At 40.9% G+C, this 27,607-nt stretch overlaps 1 protein-coding gene across 1 annotated transcript; it reads right to left on the reverse strand.

Moving 5' to 3' along the window:
• Positions 1 to 294: 294 nt before the first annotated feature.
• On the reverse strand, positions 295 to 27,607 carry DRD3 (dopamine receptor D3). Its single transcript, XM_063127647.1, has 6 exons — positions 27,326 to 27,607; positions 6,424 to 6,536; positions 4,978 to 5,120; positions 2,661 to 2,851; positions 1,005 to 1,347; positions 295 to 491 (listed from the first exon to the last, which is right to left on the reverse strand). Exons 1-6 carry the CDS (start codon positions 27,605 to 27,607, stop codon positions 295 to 297), a joined length of 1,269 nt encoding a protein of 422 aa, XP_062983717.1.

Here is a 27,607-nt window from a genome sequence, read left to right on the forward strand (position 1 = left end):
GTGACCTATAGGCAGACACAATAATGTTGCATCCCAGAACTATTTCAATGATATCATAATATACATTTCTCAGGGATGGCGGACTCTAGTTTAGCCTGTTGGTTCTTTCTTCACCAATGTTTAACATTGAACACATGAATCCTACAATTATAAATAAATAATTTCCCACAGTAGCTTGTAGAGTGAACTCATGGAAAAGTGGCTCCCTAGTCTTTTCTCATTGATGGCTAAGAAAATCCATCCAGGTGTGTAGTGTAGTTGCTGCAGCTACATGGTTATCTCATGCTGTGTCACTCAGCAATACAGGATCTTGAGGAAAGCTTTGCGGAACTCATTGTTGAAGGTGGTGTAGATAACAGGGTTGAGGGCACTGTTGACATATCCAAGCCATGTGGTAGCACTGTACAGCTCTGGGGAGATGTGACAAGTGTGGCAGTGGGTATTCAGTATGTGTGTCAAGAAGAATGGCAGCCAGCAGACTATGAAAGTCCCTAGGATTCAAAAGAAAAGGAAAAAATCATCACCACTTTGGCCAGGGCCGGCCCTGTCATGAGGCAGAGTGAGCAGGCCACCTCAAGATGCAGATGCTGAGGGGTGGGCATGGCTATCTGGGAAAATCTGGAGGGCCAGATTGGGACAACAGAAGGGCCAGATTTGGCCCCTAGGCCAGAGATCCCCACCCCTAGAGTAATTTGTCTGCACAAAATCTCCTTTCCCTCTTACCTCATGTTCCTTTCTTACCTGTAGGGGAAATGATATGTGTGCTCATATCTTTTCCCCCAAAGATGGAAAAATGAGCTGGGATAAAGGCTTTGAGCAGAAAAAATAAGGAGGGGGAAAGCACCCCCTTCTTCCTGTCATTCCTCCAATCAAATTCATAACCTGCTGCACTTACTTTCCCTTAAACCCAACAAAACCTGTTGAGATCTTCCACACAGTATTTACTTTGGTCCTCCTTCCTGTTCAGGTTGCACTTCAAAAGCAGTGGAAATGCCGCCACTTACCAAGAACAATAGCTAGCATTTGTGTGGCTTTCCGCTCTCTAAGCTGTATTGTCCGATGTTGCTGAGATGATAGCTTCAAGGAGGTGGTGGTTTTGCCATTGCTGAGTTTGTGCACTTCTAAGCTTTGTTCCTTGGTTTTTCTCCTCATCTTTAGGTCAACTGCCTCTTTATCTCCTGTACTGGAGAAGGAAGTTTCATGGCAGAAACTGCAATATTGCTGCAGTTCAGTAGGTGCCAGGGGCTTCTTTTCAGCAGGCAGCCTCTGGTCCGAGCACTTGAGCTGCAAGCAACAGGACAGTGCATCTGGAGGCTTTTGGTGCAAAGCCTTTTTTTCTGTATGTTGCTGAAAACCAAGAAGCAAACAACAGTCAGGAACCACTTATGAACTGGTAGATCTGATATCAACTAATAGTTACTTAGGATCTGATTTTATAATCAGACTGAAGAAGCTCTCTCTTTTAACCACCAAAACTAATAGCCCTGAATCAACAAAGGGAAACCCGTTCTTATACCCAGGGGTGTTAGGAAGTCTAGCATCCACAGCTGAAAGTGCACTTGAATTCTGTTTACTACTCTGTATTGGGCTGAAGTGGTTTCTGTACATTACATGTGTTTAGCTCCTTGGGGTACAATCCTATCAACTGGGTCCTTGCTACTCAGAAGCCAGCAGGGTGGGAGGGAACAGCAGAGGCGATCTTCGCCTCCTGGTCTTCAGTCTTTGTTGATTTTCGTTAGTCTAGAGAGAGCCCTTTGGATGGGGAGGAAAGGAAGCTGGAGCAGGCTCAGGGTATCTCATATCCTGGCTACTCTGTCTCCTCCCCTCCACACCCACTGAAATGTCCCCTTTCCGTCTCCTCTGAGGTCATTTTCTTGACCTTGGAGGGCAACTGGTTCCAAGCAAGCCTGTGGTTCTTTCCACACTGGCTGTGAGGGGCAGAGGCGGGGTGGGAGTTAGATGTTCAAATCCCATTTTCAAGGTCACAGTTCTGTCTGAAGGGTTTTTCCAAGCAAGCCTATGATCCCTGGGACATGCTCTCAGGGACCATAGGATTGCTCTCTTATTCTGTTTATTGGTATGATCCTGAAATTTTATGTTCATGCAGCAAACCTGCTCTTGTCGAGAATTTGCAGTTTCCTACACTGTTTTGCCATGTTTTCTTTCCTGCTTTTTCTTCATTATACTCTTACTGATGAAGAATGAGCTGCTGTGAGTGAGCAATCAGGAACACACAATAAAAGCCTTGTGTAGAAAGGCTTTGACTGCTGGAGGCTCAGTCACCTCAATCTAGAGATTATATGATGCAAAGAGAAGGACAATGTGGAAGACAATGGGAAACAGAGGCATGAGGTGTGTTGGCAGAAGCTGGATAGGGTGAAAGCAATAGTGTAAGGTGGTGGTGGGCAACATGTAGTCCTCTAGATGTTTTGGCCTATAACTCCCATCTGCCCTAGCCAGCATAGCCAATGATGAGGGGTTATGGCCAAACATCTGGAGGGCCACAAACTGCCCACCCCTAAGGTGTATGAGCTAGGCAGACCATTGTGAGGGAATGGCACAGGATGTACAGAAGCTGGGCAGGTAGATATATCCAACAACATTTCTAGGATGCAGAGTTGGGCTGCAAAATGTCTAGCCAATGTGGAAAGGGCTCATACTTTCTGTTTGTAACATGCTTTGATGCTGTGGCTGCCTTGTCTGGTGAGGATTCGCTTCCGCTGTCTTTGCCTCAGCACAATATAAATCCGGATATAGAGCAGCAGAGTCACCAAGAATGGAAGATAAAAGGAGACCACGGAGGAGTAGATAACAAAGTTGGGATTGGAGATGGAACAAATATTGGGGTCTCCTGAGACAGAAAGAAAAAAGAAAAACAGAAAGAGGAAGGCAGCACAATGTTGAAAGTACAAGAATTGTATTGTGCACCATAAAGGCCAACTAGGATATGGGTCTAAGGAAAAGCACAATATGGCTTTCCTAACCAGGGCTTGCCCAAGACATTTTGCTGCCTGATGTGGAGCAGCAAATGGTGCCCCTCACCCACCCAAGTGAGTACATAGGATACAAAGCCAGGCATGTTATTTGGGCACATGAGGCAGAAAATCCCACAAGCACCTATCTTCATCTCTAGCGGTAAAAATACAATATTAACAAACTGAGTCACTAACGATTTGCTGTCTTTTTAAATCTGCTGCCTGAGGTGACTGCCTCAGTCTGCCTTATGGTAGGGCTGGCCCTGTTTGTAATTATAAAATCTACTTGATAGCGAAATCAACTGCCTTGCGGCAGGGGGAGACTCTCCTTCGCTAGAAGTATTAAGCAGAGACGGGAGATTCATCTTCAGGGCTGCTGTAGTTGCATCCTGCATTGTAGATACAGCAATGAGTATGGGATTGGACTGAATGACCCCCAAGGTCCCTTCCAATGCTTACAATTTTATGGATATATTTTTTTACAAAAATCTAGAAGTTTGTTAGTAGAAATGAAGTTCAACAGGGCTGAAAAGCTAGTATTAATCAATTTATTTTCCAGTGAGCACAGTCATAGCTTCCCTACTCAAAAGAAGATAGTTCTTTCACACAATTTCCAAAGGGGTAGCAATGTTAGTTTGCTGCAGTAGAAACAATAAGGAGTCTTGTGGTCCATTTAAGACTAAGGCCTGGTTCAGACAACATGCTAAACCATGCTGCTTAACCACAAAATGGTTAAAGGGATGCATGCATTCCCTTAAACATTTTGTGGTTAAGCAGCATGGTTTAGCGTGTTGTCTGAACCAGGCCTAAGAATGCAATCCAATGCATGTCTAGATAGAAAAAAAGCCAAATAATTCCCAGCATGCACCAGCTGGAATACATAGTTCGGGTATGCTGGTAGTTGTATGGCTTTTTGTCTAAACATGCATAGGATTACATTTAAGGTGCAATCCTATGCAGGTTTAGACAGAAAAAAAATCCTACAACTACCAGTATGCCCCAATTATAATAATAAATGTGTCAGTCTTTAAGGAAGTTTAAGAACATAAGGTGCCACAAGGCTCTGTTGTTCCTCTTCCAGCAAAGAAGAGGCTGAACTATTAAACATGAGGTCCCCAATGTAGTGCCTGGAAGAACATAAGAAGAACCATGCTGGATCAAACCATTGGTCCATCTAGTCCAGCACTCTGTTCACACAGTTGCCAACCAGCTGTCAACCAGGAACCCACAAGCAGGACATGGGTGCAACAGCACCCACCCACCCATGTTCCCCAGCAACTAGCGTATACAAGCTTACTGCCTGTGATAGCTGCCAGAGCAGCCATGGGCACTTCCCCTGGCACCATGAGGCCCTTATCCTAATTGTTATTTTTAAAAAATGTTTTCCTGGTAGCTGGGCCGCACTGCAAAGCATTCTAAAATGAAATGGCAAGTGTGTGGAGCCACTTTTCTTTCCAGTCCAGCCTAGCCTGGTAAAAGATGTAAAACGGAAAAGTAGAAGGCCTGCTTGGTATGCTGACGACATGATGTTGGGGAGAGGGGCAGGTTGGATGAAAGGAAAAAAAGGCAATTGTGGTCAGGCGCCCATCCGGATGTTGGGGAGGAGGACGTTGAGACCATTGGGAATATTTGGGTGACCAAAGGAAAGGTTGAAAACTCTTGCTTAATGATTCCAAGCTATAGTTGTAATGTCCCTTGGGCGTGGACTGGTCAACCTGCAGTTCACCCTAGGCCTTGCTTGCCAAGTAACGACTCTGAAGCTTCCACAATGGTATCCTTTATTGTTAAACACTTGAGAGAAGACTAACTCCTGAGGAGCCACACATCAGATTGCCTAACTCCAAAGCCCACACAAAGAGAGAACAAATAGGCCTCCAGAAAGGTAAGGGAAACTAACAGCTTACAGGCCTCTTAAAGATATATGCACATACACATATCACAATAGTAGCAGCCCCACCTCATATGTGTGTATAAAATTCATATTTCAAGATACTGTTTTTACCTGTAGTATTGAAGCCAAAGAGAAGAGGGCAGGAAACAGCAAATGCCAGCAGCCAAACTATTGCTATCATGATGGAGACTCTCCGGCAAGAACTAGGCCCTGTGCTGTATTGATAATGAACAGGCATAACCACTGCAGTGTATCTGCAAAGTAAATCAACTCCAAAACAAGGGTGATGAAAAAGAAAGGGGAAGTCAGGAAAAGAGAAAGAGAAGGCAAAGTTGAATCCAGAATGGAAGGACGAAAAAGAAGAAAAGGGCAAAAGGAATAAATAAAATGGTGGAAACAATAGCGAACAAAGCAAAAGAAAATGGAGAGTTGAATAGTAAAAATAGAGATGAAAAAGACAAGCAGAGTGGGAAAGAGAATGAAAAAGGAATAAGTGAACTAGATAGTTACTTATTATCGTCAAAGTTAAGAAGAGGCAGAGGATCAATAATGAGCGAAGTAGACTTCTATAACAAAGCTTTCTGCACGTGTGCGATGTATACATTTGTATGCTCCATTTCATGTTACATCCCTTGACACTGGCTGAGTTCAGATGACACGTGAATCAATGGTTGTTTCCCATTCTGTTCCTATAACCCACCCACCCCCAGTTGATTAGCATGTCATCTGAACTCAGCCACTGTCATGGGATGTAACCATTTGTAATTGGGTCCTGATATTCTTGTTAATGAAAAACAGCTTCAGGAACAGGACGCTGGGATTTTGAGTGAAGGTGCAATGTCAAGGGGTGATTAATGCTTCCCTATAGACAGTGGTGTAATGTTAAATTTTGAAGGGCAGGGGCTCATCATGATAGTCCCCATAGCCACACCCTCAAGGAATTTTTTTAAAATGTAGGTAGCTGTGTTGGTCATTACCAACAAACCCATTGCATCTTCATTAAAACAGGGAACAATTTATTCTTGCCAGCAAAATCCATGTCCCCTCAGCTACTGTGAGGATTGCACCTATGTTCAGAAGGAAAAGGGAATTCTGGGGTGGGGTAGATGAAGTCAGTGTCCCCTGCAAGCCCTGGATCTACTACACCACTGCCTATGGACCATTTCCCTGCAGGGATTTTCCTTTGTGGGGTTTTAAATGGAGGATTTCGAGTGGAGAAATCGGCCAGTGCAGTAAAGATTAGCCACCCGTCAACCTCTGAAAATTGCAGTCTTCTGGAGCTGTTTTTCATGAAAAAAAATAGTTTGAGCCTTCATTACATATATCTAACATATAGTTTGCCTTCATATCTGCTTAACTTTAAATATCAAACAGCATCCAGTGCCCTCAGATGATTTCCTGGGTTTAAATTGGGAAGCTGATATGCAATACATCTACAAAAAATGCTATATGTTTACTACAATGATCCCTAACGTATTCAAATTCAACACACTTCTTGGCCCATCTGGAAATCTCCTGCTTCCACCCCAGCTTACTATCATGCTCTCTGGTCCTTACCTGTCAATGCTGATAGCACAGAGATTTAAAATGCTGGCTGTGCACATCATCACATCCAGAGTTACAAATATATCACAGCAGATGCGGCCGAAATTCCAGACTCCTCCCGTCACCTGAATATCAATCACAAAACATCACTATTGCTATGCACTGAATAGTAATACCCTGCAGGTGCACCTTCCTATCAGAGCTGTTAAATTGTTTTATATGAACCTTAATGAATAAAGTTTCATGGTGCCCATGAGAAATAAGGATTATTATTCTTTATGCTGCAGAAGGAGGAAACTGCTGTACCGTCTAATACTTGGCTTGGGTTACCTGCAGAAGAGGCAATCAAAAAGAAAATGAAGAGGCCATGGCTGGCTCCCTTTCTACTAATGAAGGTACTGGAAGGGAAGAGCACATAGGAGAATTTAGAATAAAGAACCATACTCCTAAATCTCATGGCAAAGTTCATGCAGAGGAAACAGAATTATACAGAGTTAAGATATCCTTTAGCATATAGGACATGTTACATCTTTTACGTATATCAATGGAGGCTGATGGCTCCGATGTCGGTGGGGTGGCGAATCCGCTCCTGGTTTCAGTCAGAACCAGACAGAACTCTAAAGGAACTATCCAAAGTGCAAAAAACCCTGGATAGCTCCTTTAGAGTTCTGACTGGTTCTGACTGAAACTCTGAGTAGATTCACCACTGCACTGACATCAGAGCCACCAACCCCCACTGCTATAGGTAAGGAATAGCAGCATTATGCAAAAATTGTGGCCCTTGATTTATTGTTTATAGGATAGTGATGTGAGAAATGGCTTTGTTGCCTATGTACTACCTCCAGTATCAGAGGCACTAAATCAGTGGTTCTCAAAGTGGGTGGTACTGCCCCCTTGGGGGCGGTGGGATTGCATAGGGGGCGTTAAGAGGCAAGGGGGTGGCAGAGGGGTGCTCGAGGTGGTCATTTCCAAGAAGCGCCTCTCCAGAAGGTCTTAAAACCCAGGGACATTTTTATGGGAGAAGGTAGTTTGGTCCCAAGCCATATAGGGGAAGAATCCACACATGTATTAATACCGTTTAAGATGAGTCCTTTTAACGGTGAATTGAAATGTTTCAAAAGCACCAAAACGCTAATGAAGAGACATACCCCGCTTGGTGTGCCCTGCCACGCCGGCTGCAAAACTGAGGCATTCACTTTCTTTTCCCTCCCTCCCTCCCTTGGCAAGCCTGTGGCGGGTGCTTCGGATTTTGAATAAATATTCAATTAATTGTAACTGTTTTGAATTTTATTGTTATTATCTTCGTTAGTGGGTCATTGAAAACCGCTATTCTGATTAATGATTTTTATAGTGTAGGGTAGGGGGCACTGGGCATGAGTTTGTGGAACCAAGGGGGCGGTTACCTGAAAAAGTTTGGGAACCACTGCACTAAGTCTATATACATCAGTTGCTGGGAACATGGGTGGGAGGGTGCTGTTGAACCATGTCCTGGTCGACAGCTGATTGGCCACTGTGTGAACAGAGTGCTGGACCAGATGGATCCTTGGTCTGATCCAGCACAACTCTTTTTATGTTCCTATGTTCTTATTTTCTGCATACCTACAGCTCTACATCCCTTGGGACACTTCTCACAATAATTTAGATTTCAGAGACAAATCCATGCTGGATGGATGGGAAGGCAGAAATATCTTAACTAAACTCACCAAAACCTTTTTCACCCATCACAAAAGAACTGAAGCATTCAACCTTGAAAATACTAAGCATGCAAGTGTATCCTTGAAGAATTTTAAATGTCCGAGGGAAGTCAACAGGGGTAGTTTAACCTTTTCTTCCCCTGCTGTAGTCCTGATGGAAAATCCCTCCCACTGCTATTAGTCATCCTCATCTCATCCTCATTATTTTGGAGGTAATAGCAGCGCAGAACAGAATCTTCACTGGAAACTCCATAAGACAAGCGTTTCATTGGACGCTTGTTACTGGGCGCTCACGGATTTGTGCAGGTCCTCCTCACAACGTCATCTGCCTCCCGTGCGCATCCTGCCTCTTCTAGCCTCCTTAGCACCACAAAACATCCCCCTGCCCGGTCTAATTTATTTTAAAGACAGAAGTTACCGCTATCTCCTGCTGTGTGCAGGAGAAGCAGCGGGATCAAAACGGCCCACTGAATGGGCCAGATGCACAATGTTTACTTCCTCTTTCAAAAGAGGAAGTAATGAGGGACAAAAGCACGGGTGGAGAAGCAACAGTAAGCAAACATGATTTTCCCCATGTGATGATGCTCTGGAACTGTGGCAGTGGAGAAAAGGATTAAGCCTGCTCTCCCAATGCACTGCAGTCTTGATTAAAATTGTGCCCCACCCCTGCAATTAAGATGCCTAATGTACAATTTAGTGTCATGTCTAGTTTGGCCCTCAGTGGACCTAAGTGCTCCTTGTTATGATCCTGTGTGACGCGCTAAGTTTTTCCTTTTCTTTTAAACTTTTTTCTTACTTTAGCAACCCAAAGAGTGCCAATAAATGGGGAGGAATTGGCCACCAGGGAGCTATCTTGGCCACCAGGACTATACCCTCCCTAAAGTACACTGTAAATGGTTAATTTTGCCAGCTTTCGTTGAACAGAGCAGTGGGACTCTGAAATGCCTATCGTGAATTGTTATTCTAGTGTAGGAAGTAATCCTACAGGGATGGCTGTAAACCTCCAAACTCAGTAGACTTACTGCTATTCAAAGCAAGTAGAAGGAGTGGCAAATTCAATCTTCACTTCCTTGCTCCCCCACTCTGCATTTTTACTAGACAGGTGTTTTCACCCCAGTAGTTGAGGTGCCAGGGAGGGATGGAGGCTGGGGAGGCCTGGGGATACCATGAGCTGTCCCTCCCCTCCCTGCCCACCGGCACACCCACTTCCCTTCCCTCTGAGGTTGCCTTTGTGACCTTGGAGAGGCAGCTGGCATGGTCCTCTCTGTGCCAGCTGTGAGGGAGTGGGGAGCTCAGAGTTCTGGCTCTGAGGTTGGAGCGCTATCTCCAACAGATCTAGGAATCTGTGAACTATCCTACGGCCCTCCACTTAAAACAATGCTCCACTTAGACCATCTTAAACTAGGCACTCTGTCAAGGTGAGCTGTGGTATTCCTCCCCACTTCCACCATCCTCTCATATATTCTGTGTCCCATTTGGTATGCTACAATAGCTTCCTGAGAATGTGATTTCTTGAGTCTCTGTTTTTCTCTCCTCTCTCTAACCTTTTGCAAGGTGGTGTTTTATGGCACAGAAACATCACAAAGGAATTAATACCAATCTAGATACATTCATTTCCCTCTAGGCTGGCAGTGTGTTAGCCTTCTCTTGCTTCCTTTAATTACCGAGGCTGCTCTGTGAAGTAGGAAGAAGAGATACATAATATAACTGAGAAAGCTTCCTGACCTCATGGTGATGAAGGATCTAATTTACCTCAGTATGGTTTATGAGAAGCCAATTTGGGGTGGCCAGGTGACCTGCTTTATAGAGGACAGCCCTCTATTTGAAAGTGTCTGGTAGAAGTATGTTTTAAAGAACCATAAAGAGAGAGAGCAGCAGGGGCCTTGAAGTTGCCTATCCACAATTAGCACGTGGACAGCAGACTTTGCAAGCACACAGGTCACCTGGGCAAACTTCCCCTAATACGGTAAGATGTATTGCATTTTTATTTAAACATGCAAATGTTATGTATATCTGTGCCCTTTCTGTCCACATTTTGGGTGAAGCGTTTCCTCTTTCCCCCCAATTTTTTGGCGCCTCAGTGGTCACCCTAGAAGTTATTCAGTGAACAACGACCAAAAGAGGCAATAGAAGGCCAAAGTCAAGACAATTTAAACTACAGGAAGAAACCAAAGGTGTGATTCAGTGATCCATTTCTCCTACTGGTCTTGCTTTAGGCCTGTAGAAGTGCCAAAATGAGAGAATACTCTACCTGTTACTGAGTTTTAGTAATAAAAATTCACTAAATGCGAATGAGTGATTGAAACAGGCAGCATCTGTTCAGCCGCCCTTCATGGTTCTATAGCCCTGGGTTTGATTTGCTCATTATTATTCATTATTGTTTTGTTTCATGCCAGCTTTCCCACAGAGAGATGCACAAGCCTGTTATTAGCCAGAGAGAGAGAGAGAGAGAGAGAGATTTGATGCAGGAGTACATAAAAAAGCTCCCCAATTTCTTATTTTAATAACAATTAATGAAAAAGAATCTGGAATCATTTTTGCATCCAAACAGCACTTGATAGGTAAATACGACAAGCAATTACTTGCATGTACTCCTTTAGGAGACTGAACATAACATTAAATTCCAAATACATCTTGGAAATACATATGAAACAAGTTCAACTGAAGACAAGAACAGTTTGCATGAAAGGCAATTAAACAAAGCTCTTTGAGAGCCATTTCCAACATAATTTTTTGTATTTACTACATGGCTTTTAGAATAATTACTGTGGATGCATATATCTGAAAATACTCCATTAGAACCTGTCATTCCAGAACTATATATTACAATATAGTGCTATACACTAGATCTATCCAGAAATCTAGCTTCAACTCACAGATGTTTTCGAGCATTTTGTATGGATGACAAATCCCCATGAAATGCTTTCACATATCTGCTTTTACATGAATAATTCACATTTCTGCATTCCACAGCAATAATTCCATCAGCTAATGTGCAGCTACATTTTACCCCAGAAAATTGATCCTCTGTGTAGAGGTGCCATGTGAGATTTCAGATGGGTGTGGAATTCTTAGAAAAGCTTACTGATCTGGACTTGGATATTTAATCTTAAATTGTAAGAAAACAAGAAAAAGGGGGAAAAGCAGTATTTTTAAGAGCATTTGTTGTGGTTACTTTTTTTGCATCACAATAACAATAACAAATATAGATGTTTCTGAGAATCAGTTGTCCTCCTTACAATGGCCATGGTCATAAACGCAGCCCATTCACTCCCACTTGGCTCTTCCTGCTAGTGCGAGCAGTTCAGCTAATAAAAAATACATCTCAACCTGGGATCCTTGTTTGTTATGCTTTTTACAAGCCATAATCAAAAACTCGGATTTCTTCTTGGCTAACAAATCCTGACTTGTTTAGGAGGAACAAACCAGTATCCTGGGTTTGGATGTCATGGTAAGCTTCTATTTCTTGTTAGTTTACTAGTCATGATAGCAGGAGGAGCCAAGTAGGAGTGACTAGCGCCAGTACACACCGTATTCACAGTAAGCTTATTGTTTTGTGTGAATGCATCCACTGTGTGTACATAGAGCCATACACAGAATAAGAATAAGGCTAGAGAGATGCAAGTTCAAATTTTGCTCTGTCATAAAACTTGTTGAGTGACTTTAGGCCAGTCACTATTTTTCAGTCTAACCTACTTCACAGGGTTGTTGTGAGGAGCGGAGTGGGGAGAAAGATGTACAATGCCCTGAGTTCCATGGAGGAAAAGTGGGAGAAAATATAATACATAAATGTAGAATACAGAACAAAAATTGAATCCACTGGATTTTAAAAGATGTGCTGAAATCCATTCTTATTTACATAATGTCTATTTCCATATTGTAAGTAGCTTCAGTGAAGCCAGTAAATTACTGGCAGCTGGAAATCAGATTATAGACCTAATTTATTTTCAATTATCTCAGCTATTTTTGACTTCATTACGTATAATGATTTCTATGGAATTTACTTCCATGAAAGTGTGTTTTGGATTGCCATCCAAAGCATCTCTCTTCCTAAAAGAGATACTTTTAAGACTGAAGGTTCCACTCAACTCTCTTCAGAAAACAATTCACGAAAGTGTATCGCCTAAAATACTTGATCAATTAATAAGTGAGGTATGATTATGTATAATGATAGAAGACTAAAGGCACAATCCTATGCATGTTTAGACAAAATAGTCCTACAACGCCTACCATCCCCCAGCCAGATTGTATTTCCCATAAGATTGCACCCTTAATTGATTTTTTTAAATTGTTTTGCATGTAAATGCGTTTTATATTATGTTTTCGATTACATTTGTAAGGTTTTAATCTTTTGTAAACCACCCAAAGAGCTTTGGCTATTGGGCGGCATAGAAATATAATAAAATAAATAAATAAATAAATAAATAAATGTGGTTTGTTGCCTTCAGTATCATTCCTGGGAGAACCCTGGCATATAAACGTTTTAATAAACAAAGAAATAATTAAATAAAGGACATTACAAATATAGGGACTACAAGAAGTTTGAATTAATGAAATGGACCTCCCTCATTTTGAATAGACTTCATAAGCCAGGAGTTTGTAACGCGGCGCCCGCTAAGACCCCCCTTGCTTGCATCGCTCCGCTACCTGCCGCGTATTTTACGCAGCCCCAAACCCCACCCCCACCCGCAGTACCGAAGCCTTGACCAGGTCGCGATCTCCCGACTTCCTGTTTCCTCCTCCTGCGGGCTTTAGCTGCGCGTAGGTGAGCTAAACTGGGTCGGGATTACGGTTTGGGGTTGGGAAAGTGCGCAGGGGTGGGGGGTCAGGGAGGGGGTGAGGAAGGTACATGGGGGAGGCAAGAAAAGTGGGAGTCCAGACGAGGGGAGCCAGAAAATTGTTGCACATGGTGGGTGTGGGTGTGAGAATGGGGAGAAAACTGAGGTTGATATCCTATGCATATTTCCTTGGAAGTAACTGTTGTGTCTTAATTGGTTATTCCCTTGTTTGCGATTGGAAGTTTGTCTTATAAAAGATTCATTAGTCTGACTCTGATAACTACATTTCTCAGATGCTCTTGAAAAAAACGTAGAAATGGAAGACAAGAGCGATTGGAAAAAGCTAAGAGAAAGGTTGCACTTTCATTCAGCTTGATGGGTCCTTCCTGTCAGAAACAAGCTACAGAACATATTACCAAGTAAGTGTGGACAGAAACATGATGTTTGTCTCCTCAACTGAATTTAGTGTCATACTTATGTACATGTGTAAGGTGGGAAGAATACCACAGGCACCGATTGATTCTGAAGCAACACCACACTTCATAGAAATAATCATTTGACAATCTTCATAAACCTCTCTTGGATAGCAGTGGTAACTTCCTATTATTTCTAGTCCTAGTAACCTATTCAACTGAAGGTCACAAACCACAATCATAATGAAGTGATTCAATTCAGCCTAATTGCTTACTACACTTACTGATCATCCTTGATCTCACCCAGTTGGCCCTGTATGACAAACATCCTGGGAGATAGACATGGCCTTAGGTTGCTAAGGCAACCAACAACACTAGGTATATTAATTATCAAGTCCCTGGAAAAAGCACATGAAGAGGAAGAAGAAACCAAAGTGAATTTGAATTGCCTCCTGGTCACTGTAGTTTTGTCAGCTCTAACAAGCTCAGCAAGGTATCACTACAATTATAAAAGCAATTAACTGTGTATATTACTTCAGAAGTAATGTACAGCAGCCCTTCTCATTTTTAGCTTAGGTCACCTTTAGGAGAACTCACACCAATGTCTGGACTTGATTCATTCACATCAGAACTTAGCAAAGATATTACGGGCACAATCTTTAAAAGTGTCCTACGGTTCCCCATGGCTGGTTGAAGAATACTGGGAAATGAAGGACTTTTTCCTATCTAAACATACATAGGATTATGCTTTTAATTTTATTGGGCACCTTGAATACATAATTGATAGGAAGATTAGCTTAATCAAATTTATCTTTGCTAATCAAACATGAGGTTTGCTATATACCCCTTATTTGAAAGAGTAGTCTTTATTCCTTTTAATAAATTACAACAAGGTCATACTGGTGTTTTTTTAAAAAATTGTGATAGATCCAATTCCTCCTTATACTCATGAATCCCACAGTCACTATTCTGATTCAATATTTTCTTATCAGATTCAGAGAGAGTTGAAAGGCATTTTGACAGTATAAGTACTGGAAAAATATATTCTATAGATTACTAACAGAAAAACACTCATTTTTGTGTGGGCAATTAAACATGATTGACATCCCAGATCCTTAACAATTATTGACTCTTACTTAAGGTGGACCAGTTGGGATTTTGCTTACAAGAAATCTAACATTACATATAGATTGGTAATATTGGCTTTGGCTATGGGGTAGTATAGAAATCTCTACCTATAAAGCGGAAAGTATGTGTGTGTTACGTATGTCCTGAAATGTTTATGCACTTCCACATATGGTACTGCCTTAATGCTGTTCACCCAGCATTAAGGTGAACAGCATTATGTCTTCATGTACATGGAGCAGAAAAAAAATCTAAAAACATGAATTTTGGGGTCTTAAGTATTTTTAAGGAATTTAATAAAAACCCATGTTTATGCCTACAACTCCCAGCATGCCTTGGCGGAACTCCCAGCATACGTTGGGTGGGAGGCCAGACTTACTGGCCTTTGGCATCCATTGTGATTTCTAAAGTCAGTCAACCCAATTCCACATAATTTATTTATTTATTTATTACATTTCTATACTGCCCAATAGCCGGAGAAAAGGAAACAAGCCACATAAATGGGCTGCATCCATTTGCGGTGCCTCCTCCCACCTGCCATGTGTAGTTTTGAAATCATAACTAGATTCAACAGTGTGTCTTTGAGAGGCCGAACTCTGGACATGCTCAAAGGTACCCTGTCCTGATATCGGTTTTCTCAGAAACTGAGGCAAACGCAGCCTTCAACCTTGGGAGGGAGGGAGGAAAGGGAAGCACTCTGCACATGCCCAGAAACAAGCTTGACGAAGGGAGGCAAGTGCCCGGCCCAGTCTCGGCCCTTCAGTACAGGCTCCTGATGGAGCACTTCGTGAGTGAGAAGTGCGGGCTGAGGCAGTCCCAGCAGGACTTGGCCAGAGTTGTGGGCATCCACTAAGAGCTGAGGACATGGGCACCTGAGGGCTTCCAAAGGCATGCTGGGAGGTGTAGTACTGGCATGTCACTATCTCTCAGTCCTAACTGGTTTCCGTGCAGGCCATGCAGAAAATGAAGTCCATCCCTCAGGTACATCCCATCCCCACCTCGCCTTTGCCAGCCTGCCTGATAAAAGTCGTTGTTTTTAACTATTCTGCTAAGGGAGCAGTAGCCTGCATTTTTATCCTGGCTGTGGAGGAGGAGGCTTCCTCCCCATTACAGCCAGCATGGAAACCTGTAGGCTAGTAACTTTGTAGGCTTATTTATCTTTTTAAACTTGTAGGCTTATTTAACTTTTGTGAACAGCCCAAGGAGCTTCGGCTACTGGGCGGTATAAAAATGCAATAAATAAATAAATAAATAAATAAATAAAACTCAGCCCCCTCCTTCTAACTGACTTTCCCCAACTGCCACTCACCCCACCCACCATTCCATTCTAGCCTCAGCTATCAGTCATTCCTCCATTCACTCTTCTGTTTCAAGAGTAAAGTCAAGCTTTTACATAAAAATCATAAACGTTATTCAGTAATTCTTGCAACTGTCTTGGAATGTTGTGGTTTAGTTATAACAGAAAAAAGCAGCATTAAAAATCTCAAGTTAAAAGGCTTTGGAAAATATATTTAATCCCCCCCCACATGGCACTTAAAAGCCATTAATGCAGCCACTAAGCAAGCCTGCCTGGGAAAAAAATCCATAAACAGGGTGCCACAACTGAGATGGCCTGCTCTCCAGTTGTCTTCCACCACACCTCAGAAGGTGTTAAAAGATTAACACATTATTCAGGGACCTAGGTTTATGCCTACAACTCCCAGAATGCCTTGGGTGGGAGGGAAGATTTATCAGGCATTGGCAGCCATCATCTGGAAGAGGCTCACTATCCTGAGCCTGAAGGGAGAGTGCCTGGGCTGGCTGCCTCAGTTACTAGGCTACATCGGGAGCAGAAGGGAAGGAGGTCGCAGCTCTAGGCCTGTTGCCGATGGCAATGACCAAGCTACCCATGAGTCATTTGGCCTGCTCCCTCATGGAGAGAGAGAAATGCATTTAATTCGTTTAAAGTTACCTCACAGGCTTAGCACTGGCCAGCCTTTTCATGAGGGTGAGAGAGGAAAAAAAAGAAACAAATTTAATTCATTTAAAGGTTAACTCACAGGCCTAGCACCAGCCTGCTACTTTAAGATGATTTACCTCAGACAAATATCTTAGGGGACCCAAGCAACGCTGGGTATAAACTTGAAATTTGGCACGCTGATAGGTCTGGCTGTACAATGTACCAGAAAAATCTAAAAACATGACATTTTGGATTTTAAATATTTTTTAAAGAATTTAATAAAAAAAACGAGGCTTATGCCTATAATTCCCAGGATGTGTTGGGTGGAATTCCCAAGAGTTTTTTCTTGCCATCAAACTATGACTCATGACAAATTGCAATAATTCCTTCAGGACATTCCATAAATAAAATTTCTTCAGAAGGAGATATTGAAAATTGCTTTATCTTCTATGTGGCTCCATAGCAATGGCATAATGCCACCAGCACCATAAGGTGACCATTTAACTAAAAAAATAGAAATACAAAAGTGCCATGGTGCCTCTTCAGAGCACAGGTATCTCAGATCCGCTTCCCTGCTATATGTTATTCAGATATCTGGGCAATGCTGGGTTATATTTTGAAAACATATTCTTAGGTTTGCATCTTTTTTAGCTGGTAGAAAGCGTATTGTGCGTCCTGATTGTTTTTGAAGTTTAGACAGCTGCTCCGGCCAAGGCATGATGGGAGGTGTAGGCATTTCAGGTAAAACTAAGCTCTAATTTAAAATACAGTTCTTATTAACACAATTTTCCATTTATTCTAAGAAAACAATTTACTAACTCAACCAAACCTAAAAACAACAACCAACCTAAAGATGAATAAGTTGTAGAAAAAAATGTTATCAAATAAATGTTATAAACATTATTCACAGACCCAAGCAACACCGGGCATATCAGCTGGTGTAATAAATAAATATAAAGGCAAAACCTATGTAGTTCACTGTTTAAACCACTGTCTTATGTGTTCTCTGGCCAAACATCCTCCATTCTCATCCAAAGATATTCATGCTTGGGTACTACATCTTGGATTCTAGAACAGAATGTACAACTTAATGGACTGGAAAATATGTGGGCCAGAGGAAAGCTCTTGGCAATCAGCTGAAGACATTTTCATCAAGGGCATCTGGACAAGCTGAGGTCAAATGCACTCTTCAAGAAGGAGCGTTAATGATCCAGCTGGGTATTCTTGCTTTTGCCATCCAGACTTTAATTCTGTCGCCTCAATGTAGCACATCCAAGCAGTGTGTGGAGGCACATTTTCTTAAAAAAGCAGCTCTTCAAAGTGCAAAGGAGTTTGCTCTACTGAGGGTGGGTGTGGGTAGGAAGCAACTTGGAAGTACATATTGAATATACACATTATTCATTTCTTTGTCTCTGTCACTTAAAATTTAAGGTAGCTAGCAATTAAAATCACATATTGAAGTAAGCAAACCACAGCTGTAGTAACAAAACATCTGAACCATCTTATTACATAGAGATTTCTATGAGCACCAACTTTCCATTCTAGGCAATGTTATCTGCCGGCATGTCACTATACACATTGCCTTCTACTGCGGCATATATATATATATATATATATATATATATATATATATATCCCTGTTTTGGCTCATCTAATTCCAGGTCTGTAGCCAGTAGTACTTATGTCTATAGTAAGTAGGTAAAGGTGTATAAACGTAACATAATTCTTCCTATTAAACGTACATGTTTTTGATGCTAACAATCCATAGACAAAATAATACACACAGAAGGCTTGGCAAGAGAAATATAGATATTCCTGATGGCTGAAAAGAAAGAACTGACACATGTATTATGGCACAAACTCTTGTGGGTTATAGTCCACTTCATCAGATTATGGAGAGTTGCAGTTTATACAATACATATAGTGGTGGTAGGCAATTGAAAACAGTGAGGTCAGGTGGAAATGAAATACAGAAAATACAGTACTTGATGCATTTAATTTCATTCTGACCTCCAGTTACATAGGTACTGTATAAAAACCAGAAACTTTTTCTGTAACTTTCTGTGCATCAGATGAATTGGCTATAATCCACAAAAGTTCAGGCCAGAATGATTTTTTTAGCCTTTAAGGTGTCACAAGCCTCCTTGTTGGTTTTGCTGCAATAGACTAGCACAGCTACCCCACTGGAAAGAAACAATTGTTTTTCCATTCATTTATTTGAAGCTCCACATGGAAAAATATGTGACTTCACCACCTAATAAGAAATACTGGCTATAACCCTTTCTTACTTTCAAATTCTTGATTAAATGTAATCTATTTATGCCTTATTGAATATAACCTCTTACATAAAACTTTCACAAGAACTGCTAATATGACTGGTTTTCTAACTAAATCATATGTGCATGTTTGATCTGGGCCTTTTACACTTCTCAGTCCTGCTTTTCTCACTCCAGTTACTCTGCCACCAGCTGAAACCTAATCTCCTGTTATGAATCCCATTACTAACTCTCTGGCAAAAGAAAAGGAAAAAAAAGAACAACTTCAGAGGTAGATTGTAAGGACCTGGTGAACTCATTAATGTTTGCAAAGTGCTTTGAGTTCTTGAGATGAAAGGTACCCTAGAAAGCAAAATATTACTAGCCTCAAACAAATTAGACTACTGGCATCATAGCCTCTCCTCTTTTATACTTTTGTTCACTTCCTCCTTTCTTCCTCCTTAAACTGAAAGTCCAGTTTTGGGCTATTAACAATTTCACAAGAGAATCACTCTTTAGAAATGATTCTGTACATTGCTACAAGTTCCATTTTGTGAGCATAATTGTGTTTGCACTATAATATTTTCCTTTTTCACTTTTGCTCTATTGTGCAGTGCTATGAATAATTAATCATCAGAATCGCTACATTAGTATTGTTAATCAAGAGCATATGCCTTTTAAGTTTCTTTTAATTACACTTCATTTCACAGCCACTGATTAAGAAGAATGGCATACACATTAAAATGAATCACCATCCTTGAGGTTTAACTCATATAAATGCATATGTTTTACATAATATTATAGTATAACCATGTTAGCCTTCTGTTTACAAATGCAAGAGTAACATGTAGCATACATATAGACTAACTGTTTAGTTGTTTGTATACTTTAATAAATTAGCACATGCTTCTGTGGGTTACTACCCACATCATCAGATTGTGTACTGGAGGTTTTGAATGTAAAAAGGCAGTTAAACAGGTAGATCTGCAACAAGCATTCAATCCTTTTAAAGTTACAATTACAAACCACAAAGTGCACTAAAAGTCTTTATAATGTGCATAGAAACCATAGTCCCTATAAAGTTCTTATTAGCACAATCAATTTTTCCTGTCATCTCTTGTTCTGCAATCTCATGTTCCCAGGAAGCCCCTGATTTCAATTTCTTTAGAACTGTCACCCTGAGGTCCTTCATGGTATGTTCAGGGAAGTTAAAGTATTCACTGACAGGCATATTGACATTCTTATGCTTGTTGCCTGATTTGTGCTCATTTAATCTTTGTCTTAAACATAGTCCTCTTTGGCCAATCTTTTGGGCACTTAATGCAAGAGACCAAATACACAACATTCAATGATGCAGAGGCATACTTGGCCTGAATGCAGTGGATAGCCCTATTGTGTCCACTTACATTATCACTGTTTTTATTAATGGACACAGTGGGCATTTATATTTATTGCAAGGTGTGGTACCTTGCTCTGAGTTCAATGTTGAGCTTTTGTCCCTGGTCAACAATTGCTGCAGATTAGATGGCTGCAAGATTTGGGAAGTGAGAATTTAAATGGATTGAAAAAAGAATTGGAGGAAGAGTTAAAGAGGTATAAGAAACTGAATCTTTCCTGGTTTGGAAGAATAGCTTTAATAAAGATGAAAATTTTACCTAAGATTAATTTTTTCTTTAGAATGTTACCGATAAGAATTTCAGTGATAGAATTAAAAAGATGGCAGAATCTTATAAATAATTACTGCAATGAAGGGAAGAGATCAAGGATTAATAAAAGTAAATGGTATTTAAGCCAAAAGAGAGGCGGACTGGGTCTCCCAAACCTTGAGTACTACTATCTAGCTAATAGGTTAAGACATGTTGTTGAAGCAATTATAGGGGTAGGGGATTTGAAATGGATGGAGGAAAATACGCTAGGGAATATTGAGTTGAAATTGCAAAATGTGTTTTTTAAGCAAAAAGGGAAGGGTAAATGGCTTAATGATTTAGATAACCAATTTCTGAAGTTCCATTGGGAACTTTGGGATAATTATAAAAAGGAATTGTTTTCAAGTAATTCCCCCTTAACACCGGTGATAATGTTAAAGAAATTTCCTGAAAATTTAAAGATGAGGTTAAGCAAAGTTTTAAAAGAAAGAAATAAAATGAAATTAGGAGAGTGGTTAAGGGGGATGAATACAAGAGAGAGGTTGGAAGAAGTTTTGAGAGATTTGGAATTAACGTGGTTAAATTATTTTCAATTAGAACAATGGACTAAAAATTGGATAAGAGAAAATGGAGAATGTAAAGAGAGGACGAAATTTGAGGAATTAATTGAACAAAAAGAAATAGATAAGGGACAAAACATAGGGATAAAGGGGTTAGTGAGTCAAATATATAATATATTAATTGAGAAAGGAGGGCTGGATAGTGCTGGGAAAATGGTTTGGGAGACTGATCTGAAGATACAAATAGGACAACAGAGGTGGGATGGACTATGGAGACAGAGAGTGTTGAGAAATATGTCAGTAAGAATAAAGGAGAATTATTATAAACTTGTATGGAGGTGGTACTTAACTCCGGTTAGATTAAATAAGATTAATAAACAGCTTTCAGCAGATTGTTGGAGGGGTTGTGGAGAAAAGGGAACGTATTTACATATGTGGTGGGATTGTATACATGTGCAAAAGTTATGGAAGATGGTGTTTTATGAGATTGAACAGATTGTGGGATTTAAAGTAGAAGTTACACCAAGGATTGCATTACTCTCACTGCATGATGATCCTAAATGTAATAAAGAAATGAAAGAATTGATAACGAACCTACTGACAGCTGCGAGGTTGATAGTAACTAGGAATTGGAAAATTACAGGAGATTATTGTATTGAAGAATGGTATAAAGAAGTGTGGGACATTGCTATAAATGATAAATTGACATGTAATATAAAAATGCAAAGAGGCATAGTAAAAACGAATGATTTTGAGAGTATATGGAAAAAGTTCCTGGAGTTTGTATTTTCTAAAGGAAGGGGGGTTCCACCAACAGATGAAACTATGAGTTTTTGGAAACAAGAATGAGATCCCGAGGTGGGGGGAGCACTGTTATGTTTATTATATTATGTTTAATAGGTTAATATTGAATATATGATAGTAAGGTATGATAATATCTTGTATTAAGTGATTTTGATTTGTGTTTGTTGTTTTAATAATAAAAATATTCAAAAAAAAAAAAAAAAAAAAAAAAAAAGATTAGATGGCTGCATAGAAATACCTCCTAAAATGTCTCTAAGAGTGGATTCATTTTCCAAGATGGGCTGTCAGTCTCTCATAATGTGCTGTAGCACCCTTAACTGTGAACCATAGCTGAAAACTAAATATGTTTCTGTCTTGCTGGTGTATGAGCAGTTTACTTTTAGGTAATAACTTAAGCTTAATAATCTCATCATTTACTAAATTTGGGTGGTATTTTAACTTTGCTTGTTTACGTATATTCAATTAATTGTCAAGTTCTCATTCATCAGAGTGTACGGGTCTGTAACACATGGCTTGGCTGTATACAATGGAATTTTTAATGTAACAAGGATAGTAATCGCTTGCATGTAGGTATGTGTATTTGTCAGTAGGTTTTTTGTTTTGCATGCATTTGTTGTAATAGTTGCAACAATTGATTTGGGATCTGATTAGCCCACAGTTTGGTCACCACAGTTATTATTATTATTATTATTATTATTATTATTATTATTATTTATATAGCACCATCAATGTACATGGTGCTGTACAGAGTAAAACAATAAAATAGCAAAACCCTGCCGCATAGGCTTACATTCCAATAAAATCATAATAAAACAATAAGAAGGGGAAGAGAATGCACCAAACAGGCACAGGGTAGAGTAAAACTAACAGTATTAAAGTCAGAACAAAATCAAGTTTTAAAAGCTTTAGAAAAAAGAAAAGTTTTTAGCTGAGCTTTAAAAGCTGCGATTGAACTTGTAGTTCTCAAATGTTCTGGAAGAGCGTTCCAGGCGTAAGGGGCAGCAGAAGAAAATGGACGAAGCCAAGCAAGGGAAGTAGAGACCCTTGGGCAGGTGAGAAACATGGCATTAGAGGAGCGAAGAGCATGAGCGGGGCAATAGTGTGAGATGAGAGAGGAAAGATAGGAAGGAGCTAGACAGTGAAAAACTTTGTAGGTCAACAGGAGAAGTTTATATTGGATTCTGGAGTGAATTGGAAGCCAATGAAGAGATTTCAGAAGTGGAGTAATATGGTCAGAGCGGCAAGCCAAGAAGATGATCTTAGCAGCAGAGTGGTGAACAGAAACCAACGAACTGATGTGAGAAGAAGGAAGGCCAGTGAGAAGAAGGTTGCAGTAGTCCAACCGAGAAATAACCAATGCATGAACAAGAGTCTTGGCAGAAGAGACAGACAAAAATGATCGAATCCTGGCAATATTATACAGGAAAAAACGACAGGATTTAGCTACTGCCTCAATATGAGGAATAAAGGAGAGCGAGGAATCAAATATAAAGCCAAGACTACGAGCTTCCTTGACTGGAGTAAGTGTAACATCATTGACAGTAAGAGAGAATGAGAGATGAGGAGAAGGTTTAGGAGGAAAAACAAGCAATTCAGTCTTTGCCATATTAAGTTTCAAACGACGATGAAGCAACCAAGCTGAGATATCTGAAAGACATGCTGAGATACTATTATTATTATTATTATTATTATTATTATTATTATTATTATTATTTTATTTATATAGCGCCATCAATGTACATGGTGCTGTCAGGAGAAAGATCCGGAGATTAAAGATATAATTGTGTATCCTCGGCATACAGATGATATTGGAGGCCATGAGATTGAATAAGATTACCCAAGGGCAACATGTATAAAGAAAACAACAACGGGCCAAGCACCGAGCCTTGCGGAACCCCTACTGAAAGGGGAAAAGAAGAAGACGAGCTGCCATTAGCCAACACGTTGAAAGAGCGACCCGCTAGATAGGAGGCAAACCAATTATAGACGGAGCCACAAAATCTGAGGTCATGAAGGGAATCCAAAAGAAGATCGTGATCAACCGTGTCAAAGGCTGCAGTAAGATCAAGGAGAGTAAGAATGGAATAAAGGCCTTTAGACTTGGCAATAAGAAGATCATTGGTAATCTTAGTAAGGGCTGTTTCAGTGGAATGCAAAGGATGGAATCCAGATTGAAAAGGATCCAGAGCAGAGTTACTAGAAAGAAAATCAAGACAACGAGAGTAGACCACACGCTCCAGGATCTTTGAAACAAAAGGCAACAAAGAGACAGGTCGGTAGTTAGACAGAGAAAGCACATCAAGAGTAGATTTCTTGAGAATAGGAGAGACTGTAGCATGTTTAAAAGCAGAAGGAAATGAACCAGAGGACAAAGAAAAATTAATAATATGAAGCAAGGAATGGAGGATAGCAGGGATAAGATTAATAAAGACCCGAGAAGGAATCGGATCACGAGAACAAGTGGAAGGCTTCGAAGAGTGCAGTATTGTAGACAGTTCATCAGCTGAGACCGAAGGGAATGCAGAGAAATTTGCAGGAGGAACTGACAGATGAGGAACAGGAACTGGAAGAGGAGCCGAGCTGGCAAGATCAGAGCGAATAGTTTGGATTTTAGCATTGAAAAAAGAGGCAAAGTTATTAGCAGACAGAGAGGCGGGGAGAGATGGTGGATTAGGCTTCAGAGAGAATTGAAGGACGCAAAGAGCCGCTGAGGATGCGTAGCATTTGACTGGATCAACGTTGAGTAATACTGCTGTGGCTGATGGGTGTTTTAGGCACAGCGGGAAGAGTGTGAGGCAATTGCCATCTCCACTTACCTGGTGTTTTCTCTGGATGGGTGATTTTGCCCATCTAGCTGGGGCTCTGCAGAACAGGAAGGAAGGAGGCTGGGGTGCCAGAGGATTTTTCATAAGCTGGCTGCCACAGTCTCCTCTTCTTCCTGCCCACAGAACTGCCCCCCTTTCCCTCCTCTTTGAGCTCATGTTTGCAAGCTCGCAGAGGCAGCCAGTGTGGTCCTCTCTGTACTAGCTGTGAGGGGGAGGAGAAGGGGCAGGGAGTTCAGATGCCTGAAACCGAGGTCAGAATGTTCTCTCCAGCCTCGGATCCAGGAATCTGAAAAAATCCTGTGCTCCGCCTGGACATTGTCTAGGGGCCATAGGATTGCTCTCTCCATTGTTTTAGAAACGACGGGTTATATCCTATGGTGGCTTTGCCATAGTGGAGAGTGCTTCCTCTCAAGGAAATCAGAGCAAATTTTGTACCTACTTATACATCCAGTCCACCCCCCCACCCCACTCCAAAGGCTTCTTCTGAGGGTTGGAACAGAATGGGATATGGCACAGAGGGCAGAAGTAGATAGGGGAATCTGTGAAAATTGCATGTACCAACTTAAGGAAGTGCAAGAGATTTCTGCTAAGCAAACTACCATTGGTTACAACCCTGAAGGTGCAATCCTAAAGCACATTTCCTAGGAACTAAAACCAATGAAAGTCAATAACTTAGCTGCAAGGTTGCTGTCTTACACATAGCTTACCTACTCAAATTGCACTGAAATAATGAAATTTAATCAGCCCAAAATGCACAGTCTAATTTAGTACATTTGTTGCAGCTCTCGTATATGGATATTGTGTAATCATATCTAAAAAGAAAGAACATGTTCATTCAACACAATTGACTCATATGTCAGCTCATTTAAAGTGATGATTCTTGAAGTGTGACATGGACTTTTCTAGGGGGACAGTGCAGATGCCAGGGGAGATATGAGCTGTAGAGCATTGTCTTCTTTCCTGACAGGTTCTGGTGCAGCTTTCTATGGCTGCACAACATGCAGACATTCATCAGGTGTAACTCTTCCCACTTTGTAGTTGCACTGACAGGAAGACACACTTGTTGAATCCTATATATTAATAGCAAACTTATTCTCTAAGAGCATAATCTATGCATGTTTAAACAGAAAAAAATTCTATAACTCCCAGCATAGCTGGCTGGCAAATGCTGGGAGTTGTAGGAACCTTTTCTGTCTAAACATGCATAGGTTTGCACCCTATGTGTTGATCCTTATATAGCCCAAACAGCAACATCCATAGACAAGAGGAAAGAACTGGCAGGCTTGAGGGAATCCTCAAAGTGCCCTCAACTTTGTCCAACTAAGAGGTTCCTTGTGTTGATTTTGTCAAACATACAGTATATTGTAATGAGCTGGGGAGGGGGTATTGAACACGATAACTGCAAGGTCCCTTCCAATTCAGTAGCAAGCTCCAGCTGGGGGTGCCATGGCTTTCTGTGTTGTCCAAACCCAGGCAGCAGGAGTTATTTGAAGAATAAATAACCCTTGCATAACCTATGGTCTGTTTTAGGGTTATGCAAGTGTTGTGTAATGGTTTCAGACACAGGACAAGTCATGGAAATCCCCGGACAGGTCTTGCATACTCATCAATAATTCGCCCAGGGCTAAATTTATTCTCCCTTTCCAGACCAAATTTGAAGGCTAATCAGATGATTTTAAAATTAGATGGCTGTTGGCTGATGTGGACAAATTCATCAGCTATAGGATAGCTTTATTTGTGCTAGCTGCAAGAAAAATAAGAGCAGCCTTTCTAAACCATACCACTGTCAAATCCTAAGGGGATTAAACAGAAGGAATGTTTTAAATCCTGATCATTTTATTGTATTCTTGTTTTATTGTATCAAATGTTTTTCTGTTTTATACTTGTGTGCTTTGTGTTTGTATTGTGATGGCTGTTGGCTATAAACAATAAATTCTTGAGAGAGAAATTTGCAATAAGTGTTCATAATGGCAGCTGGCACACATTGAAGTTCCTCACTGGTAAATTAACCCACACTGGGCTGTCCTTTTGTAGTCCAGTGATTCTATAGTTGCAGTGTTGGGGTCTGGACAATAGAAGGTTTGTTTAAGTTGTCAACCCTGCCAAACAGCTCCAATAAAATAGTGACAAAGTATTTTTCCTTTTGTTAAGGCAATTTCTCTTATAGCTGGACGCTTCTGGAAGGAGAGAGCCTTTTGGGAATCAGGGCTTAGATTCTCCTGTAAGTGTTAGAGAATATCATCAAGTCTTTTGTGAAGAAAGTTTAGTTTTTGAGGTAGAGTGGCAGTTTTTGGGAAGAGACTCATACAAGATCAGATTGGAAGGTCAGATACCTTACTTGGAATTCAGAAGGCATCTTTTGGGTGCAAAAGCCCCCCCCAGAAGCCTAGTGGGAACAGTTTCTGTTCTAATGGGAACAGTATTGGAGTGTTAATGCTTTGAGTAACCATGTATGCTCATCCTGTATGTCTAAGTAAACCATATATCACAAAAATGCCATAAGCATCCAGTAACCTCATCCCAAAAAACTAAACTCAGGTTAAAAGGTTTTCACCCCCGGAATTCTCACCATTTGGAGAATGGGGGTGCAAAGATATAATAATATGATGGAGTAATTAGCGAATGAGTGGGTCATATATCCAGAATCCAATGTCCCATCTTTTCTCCTAATTTACCTGTTTTGTGTATCAATGAGATAACTCCCAAATCAATTTTGGCCCACCTGCAAGAGTACCCTATTAGCGAAGGATGTCATAACTTGGAGGTGGAAGAAAAATCAAGGAGAAGCAGTGTAGACCGTATTTGAGGATATATCCATTATGCATAAATGCCCAAAAAGAGATGCCCTTGCACAGGCAGCCTAAACTGTACTCACCTCAAGATACACCACCCACGGCATCACCAAAGTGGCCACAAGCAGGTCTGCCACGGCAAGGCTCACCACAAGGTAGTTGGTGGTAGTTTGCAAACTGCGTTCCCTCAGAACTGCTAGGCAGACTAGGACATTCCCAAAAATGATGGCCAAGATCAAGATGCAGTAACAGAGAGCATAGTAGGCATGAGACCGTGGCAATCCAGGTCCTGTAGAGTTATCTTGCCAGTGTGGGGCTGATACAGTTGAATTTGGACAGCTACTGATTCTGCTAAAGGGTGTCAT

This window comes from Elgaria multicarinata, chromosome 5 (assembly GCF_023053635.1).
Source record: "Elgaria multicarinata webbii isolate HBS135686 ecotype San Diego chromosome 5, rElgMul1.1.pri, whole genome shotgun sequence".
NCBI classification, from domain to species: Eukaryota; Metazoa; Chordata; class Lepidosauria; order Squamata; family Anguidae; genus Elgaria; species Elgaria multicarinata.